Source organism: Solanum pennellii, chromosome 2, assembly GCF_001406875.1.
Source record: "Solanum pennellii chromosome 2, SPENNV200".
Classification (NCBI taxonomy): Eukaryota; Viridiplantae; Streptophyta; class Magnoliopsida; order Solanales; family Solanaceae; genus Solanum; species Solanum pennellii.
The window spans coordinates 57906006-57912005 of record NC_028638.1 but is presented as its reverse complement, the minus strand read 5'-3'; the positions used below and the strand labels follow the sequence as shown (position 1 = coordinate 57912005).

Sequence of the window (6000 nt, the reverse complement as noted above, 5' to 3'; positions counted from 1 at the left end):
AATTTGACAATGTTCCTTTATTGCATTTTATCCAACAAACAGAACAAGAAGAGCCACACTTAGATAGAAGGAACTGGAAGCTTAAAGGAAAAATCTCTTCATCAACAGGTAAAGTTATAATTACATGACAAATCCAACAAATCAGAAAAATGCTAAAGAACTACAAGTAGCTGTTTGAAGGAGTTGATACTGTTCTATGTGCTGAAATTTTAGGTGAATCACAAGCTGCTTGAAAGCCTAGGCTAGACACTCTTCACAAATCACAAACTTTTGAATACTGGATTCATCCTCCTAATTCTTTTGGTGTTTTCTTTTTTCTTTTTCCCCTAGAGCTAAAGAAAAACCAGGGAAAATGTGAAGGAATTTTGGGATCTACAATTGTGTAACTGAGGCTGCAATATCAAAAAGACCTGGTACCTTCAATTTATTTACTTCATACCTCAAACCCCTTTAAGGCTACTGCAACTGGCATGCCCAAGAATCCGAAAAATACACTAACAAACCATTGCCAGAATGAAAGAGGTGTTGTGCTTGCAAATGTCCCCAGATATTCTATAATTATGATTTGGAACACAAGTGTTACGCTGATAACTACAACAAATACGTAATTATCAAGCATTCCTTCCCAAACCTCAACTTTTTCCATCTCTCGGGAGTTTATTTCATTGAAGAGCTGCAATTAAGAATGGAAGTAATGTAAATATACCATTATTATCTGACTTACTGGAAAAAAATAATTGCAAGTGTAGTTCATATTTTACCTGGCAGAATACAAATGTGTTGAAGATAATTGTATTGAGGGTTAGTGTGGCATCAGGGCCACTTAAACGAAAAAATCCCATTCCGACTGACTGAAGAAACCATATTACTACGAACTGGTATAAGGATTGTCCCAAGATATTCCGCCACATGACGTTACTTATAAAATTTCCCGTCCTGCCTACTGGGGCTCTGTTCATTAGTTCATCGTGAGGAGGCTCTGTCGCGAGGGCAAGGGCTCCTAAAGTGTCCATGATCATGTTAACCCACAGGAGTTGAACAGCAGTAAGTGGAGCAGTTCCTGAAGGATAGTTTGACCAGAAGCATGATAGTTGAGAATAACATTCGGGTTTCTATGAAATGAAAGTAATTGGCAATCGAAATAGCTTTAAATGCGTAGTAAAAGAAGATAAAGGTTCCTGACCAGTAAAACAAGCTGACAAGAAGTTGACAACCAATGCAACAATATTAACAGTCAGCTGAAACTGAACGAATTTCTGAATGTTTATATAGACTGAACGTCCCCATTTGGCTACTGTCACAATTGTGGAGAAATTGTCATCCAATATGATCACATCGGCGCTCTCTTTGGCAACCTGAAACCAGAGTCAGAGGAAGTATGTCAGAGTAAACTTACAAATTAACCACTCAATATAGCAAACTTTGCCTTATGTAGTCAGAATAGATAAGACTCTTGCCATAAGATAGACACTATATAGGAAACTGTGCATGTAAATGCATTATCCAGTGAGAATTAGGTACCGAATAACATTATGTATTATCTTTGATTGGGAATGGACTAACGAGAGATTATATTTCACCTCAGTTCCAGCAATGCCCATAGCAAGTCCAATATCTGCTTCATGAAGTGCAGGAGCATCATTAGTTCCGTCACCAGTAACTGCTACCACTTCATTGAATGTGGTACGCAATTGTTTGACCAACGTGTGCTTGTCTAGTGGTGAAGACCGAGCCATCACCTGAAGAAGTAAAGAGGATTAGAATGAACTAGTAAAAAACTAGATATCACAATGAATAAACAGGGACATTTTAAAAGAATAATTTGTTATAACCTCCACGTTTTCATTTGTAAAACAAAATGATTGAAGTACCTGAATTTTGGGAATCAGTTTTAGCCATTCTTCTTGACTCTTCTCCCGGAAAACTGGACCTTCAATGGCGATACCAGCATCAGTCAGTATACCACATTCCCTAGCTATGGCTGTTGCAGTATTGATGTTATCTCCAGTAACCATTCGAACAGTGACCCCAGCTGAACGACAGAGTGCAACAGACTCCCTGACTCCAGGACGAACAGGATCCTTTATACCTACAATACCTATACAAGTATACCCAGAAACTGGAATATCAGCAGCAGGGGAGAATCCTTTATCCAGCTCCATATATGCAAGACACAAAGTGCGAAGAGCTTCATTGGCAAACTGATCAATTGTGGTCTTCAGATGGTTAGTTGATGTTTCATCCATGGGAACAACCTCCCCACTGGAATTAATTACCTTGTCACAGGCAGCTAAAACTATTTCCGAAGCGCCTTTAGTATGAGCCCTTAAACCTCCTTCAGGAAGCTCCAGCACCACACCCATGCGTTTCCTTGTAGAGTTAAATGGTTCAACTTTTATAAGTTTCCCAGCTTGTCGTTCTTTCTGAAAATCGCCACCAAGTGATAAACCAAACTGCAATATAGCAGTCTCAGTTGGTGTTCCCAATATCTCAGGTTTCCCGTGCTTGGTAGCTACAACTTCTCCTCCAGTATTGTTAAAAATTGACTGCAGCAAAGTTTTGAGTACAGAATCAGGTATTTCAGAACAAAGGGAGGATGCATCACTCGGCTTTTGCACATCCTTGACATTCATACAGAAGCATGTTTTCACTACAGTCATACGGTTGGTTGTTAACGTGCCAGTTTTGTCACTACAAATAGTTGTAGCAGAGCCCATTGTCTCACAAGCTGCTAAATGCCGGACAAGTGCCTTATCATTCATCATCTTTTTCATGGCAAATGCAAGACTTAACGTCACAGCCAGGGGAAGTCCTTCAGGAACTGCAACCACTACAATTGTAACTGCAATTGCAAAGTATTCTAATAATTCCCTAGCCTCTCCTCCAGACCAGCTCCAGTGTGATCCTTCTGTAAGTTTACGGCTATACATTTTCTGCACAAGTACTGCAAAAGTCACAACAGCAAAGAAAAGGCCTATTTTCCCAATGATTGTTGCCACTCCATTTAGTTTGACCTGTAATGGAGTTTCATCATCTCCGCCTTCACTGAGAGTTGCTAATAGTTTTCCCCACTGAGTCCTCATCCCAACTGTTGTTACCAACATCTTACAAGACCCGTCTTGAACCTTGGTTCCAGAAAGAAGAAAGGGATTCTGAGCGGTGACTGTCACTGGCTCACTTTCACCAGTCAAACTGGACTCATCGATTAAAACAGAAAATCCTGAAAGAAAGAGTCCATCTGCAGGGACTTGATCTCCTATTGCGAGATGAACAATATCACCTGGTACTAGATCATATATAGACATCTTTTGTCGGTACCCATTCCTAGTAACTTGGATGGCTATTTTCTTTTTTTCTTTATCCAGGTCTCTGAACTGCAAGGATTGGCGATAATCACTTGTTGCAGTAACAAAGACCACCAACAAAATGCTAGCTACTATACCAAGGCCATCATGAGCCCCATCTGGCCATCCCTCCATTGCAATGCCAACAAGGAGAGAAACAAATGCACAAGCACCGAGGATCATGAGGGTCATGTCCTGAAGGGCTTCCCAAACAAATAACCAAAAGCTCCGAGCTTCACTTTCTTGGAATTTATTAACTCCAAATATCTCTTGTCTGTGGATTAGAGTACTATAATCACGTGTAGATAGCCCATCGGTACTTGAAGTAGCCAGTTTATTTGCAATACCATCCACTCCACCGTGAAATTTCACCTTTTTCAGATCATGGCCTTCAACTATGGATCCTAGCTCTTCCGCGTCAATTTGAAAACCAGCTTTTTTAACTTCATCAGGGAGAGTGTAGTCACTTACTTGCACACCTGCAAGCCACAGAATTAACACCTTGAGATTTTCCCATTGGGTTACCTTATTAAACTGAAGGATAAATTGAAATTCACCTGATATGAACTGAAATGCAGCCTTGGAAACCAAAACTGCTACCCTCAATTTCTCCTGTAACGCGTGAAACATAACATTCAACAACATGTAAGAACAAGCATTTTGTTCATAAATCTGTCACTTCAGTACAAAACATAATACGACAGTAACATCAACAAGATCACGTTATAATACAATTTCAAGATAACAAGACACTAATGCTGCAAAATTTGCATGCATCAGGCAAGGAAAATTTCTACTTTTGAAAAAAGAAATACTAAACGGAAATGTTTTAAAAGGATTCATACTATATACTACTCTATAATATATCAACTATCTTATAAATGTAGATATTGTGTCTCATCATTTTGCCAAATTCCTATATGAATCAAATAAAATCAACCATGTCTCAAATCCTTTATATAACGCAATAAACAGACATTTTTTTTGAAACAATCAAGGTGACATAAGCATTATAGCTTGCACCCATTGTAGTTGGCACATATTCTACGGCAACTCCTTTATTAGTGTTAACAATAAAATTAATCAGTGATATATCTTTAACAGAGAAAACTGATGGTACAAGTAAAATTGAGTACGTACATGATTTGTACGGCGCATGGCAGCAGCCTCATATCTCTTTGAGAGATTTGCAGTGAAACGAAATCGACGTTTTGGATTCTTAACTACACCACAAAGGCTCCTCCATCGGCGAAGCATCTCCTCCTCGGAGTGCTTCGCCTTCACTCCTCCAAAATTCTCATTCAAATAGCTCTCCATGTTTATTTTAATTATTTTTTCTTCTCTGTTTTAGTTATTACAAATACAAATCAATATATATAGACAAACGGTTACTTTGATGAAAGAACAGTAACACGGTGAAGAGAGAAAAAGTTAAATTGGGGTAAGAAGTTTCCAAGACATTGTTGCGAAAGAATATATTTGCAGAAACAAAAGTAGAAAAATGTGGTGTGTGTGGGAGCTTTAAGGAGACAAGGAGAATAATAATAATAGTAAAAGAATTAAGGAGTAGTGAAGAAGATGGATCCGAGTTTTGGGTGAAAGACGCTATGAATACTTGGTTTAACATTAATGGAGCTTCTTTGATTCATTTCTTCTTCTTTTGCATTAAAACGGTCCTGCTTTTATGGCTTATGTTACGTTATAGGTTTCATCGAATTAGTCGATTGGGTAATGCTAAAAAGTCTATTACGAGTAGTAATTAAGTGACTTAATTGAGTTTGGGTGTTTACTTTTACTCTCTTAATTAAAGTAAAAGTCAGTTAAAATTGTGGTACTTCGCTTACGCGTTTGGCAGACGCAGGACCCATATATTCCTCTTTCGTAAACGATACCTATCTTCATTTTTCAAGATGATACTCTCTTTATTTTATATTTATGCTCCCTTCATTACAATTTTATCAATTTAATTATAACTTGATAAGAAATTTAAATATATTTTTAAAAAATTGAAACTTGTAATTTTAAATTAAAAATATTTAGAATATATCAAAATATCGTTAGATTTTATATATGGTAGGTAAAAAATTCAAATTAAAAAGTTAGAAAAAAATGAAGATAAAAGACAGTTTATTTTATAACGATCTAAAAAAGTAACAGAAGCAAGTTGAAGAAAGGAATATGTTTTAACTAATTACATGTAGTTTATTTATGACTAAAACAAATCATACCTGATGAATTAAATAATTTCATCTTTTTTGTGATGGTTTGTTGCTTTTATTAATGTTGGGAACTTTAGACTAAAGGAAATTCATGTGAATCGTTTGGCTTTGTGTGCCGAATAGTTGTCCTGAATTTGAGATAGTAATTATTGTTGTGTTTTCATGATAAATACTGGATAACTAAGTGCAGAGCAAATAATTGTTGAAAGTATTTACGTAAAAAAATCATTTCTAGATGAGTGCGTTGTTATCCCGACTTTTCTAGAGCTTTTGATAGCACAATTGAGACAACATCGGGTTCTCTTTCTCTACGGAATAGTGCGGTAGAAGCTTTTTAAGAATTCAAGAGAATGTCACAATGAAACTAGCCATTTATCATTATGATAAGTGTCGAGAGATAGACTTAGGTCTCATTTGTTTGCACTTAATAGAGGTCT

General features: G+C 37.0%; 1 protein-coding gene across 2 annotated transcripts; it reads right to left on the bottom strand.

The window, feature by feature from the left end:
- On the bottom strand, positions 1-4973 carry LOC107009348 (calcium-transporting ATPase 2, plasma membrane-type-like). Of its 2 annotated transcripts, XM_015208664.2 has the most exons (7): positions 4485-4972; positions 3902-3956; positions 1872-3823; positions 1581-1739; positions 1184-1355; positions 762-1060; positions 1-673 (listed from the first exon to the last, which is right to left on the bottom strand). In XM_015208664.2, exons 1-7 carry the CDS (start codon positions 4659-4661, stop codon positions 434-436), a joined length of 3054 nt encoding a protein of 1017 aa, XP_015064150.1. In that variant the 5' UTR covers positions 4662-4972; the 3' UTR covers positions 1-433. The 2 variants fall into 2 exon arrangements, with proteins under 2 accessions (XP_015064150.1, XP_015064149.1); XM_015208663.2 differs by having other exon boundaries at positions 1872-3956; positions 4485-4973.
- Positions 4974-6000: the final 1027 nt, after the last annotated feature.

Coding starts and splice junctions, on each gene's coding strand:
- LOC107009348 (XM_015208663.2), bottom strand. CDS start 4,661: ATGGAGAGCTATTTGAATGAGAATTTTGGAGGAGTGAAGGCGAAGCAC. Junction 3,957..4,484: donor CCATGCGCCGTACAAATCAT/GTACGTACTCAA, acceptor CACGCGTTACAG/GAGAAATTGAGGGTAGCAGT. Junction 1,740..1,871: donor AACTGATTCCCAAAATTCAG/GTACTTCAATCA, acceptor TTACTTCTTCAG/GTGATGGCTCGGTCTTCACC.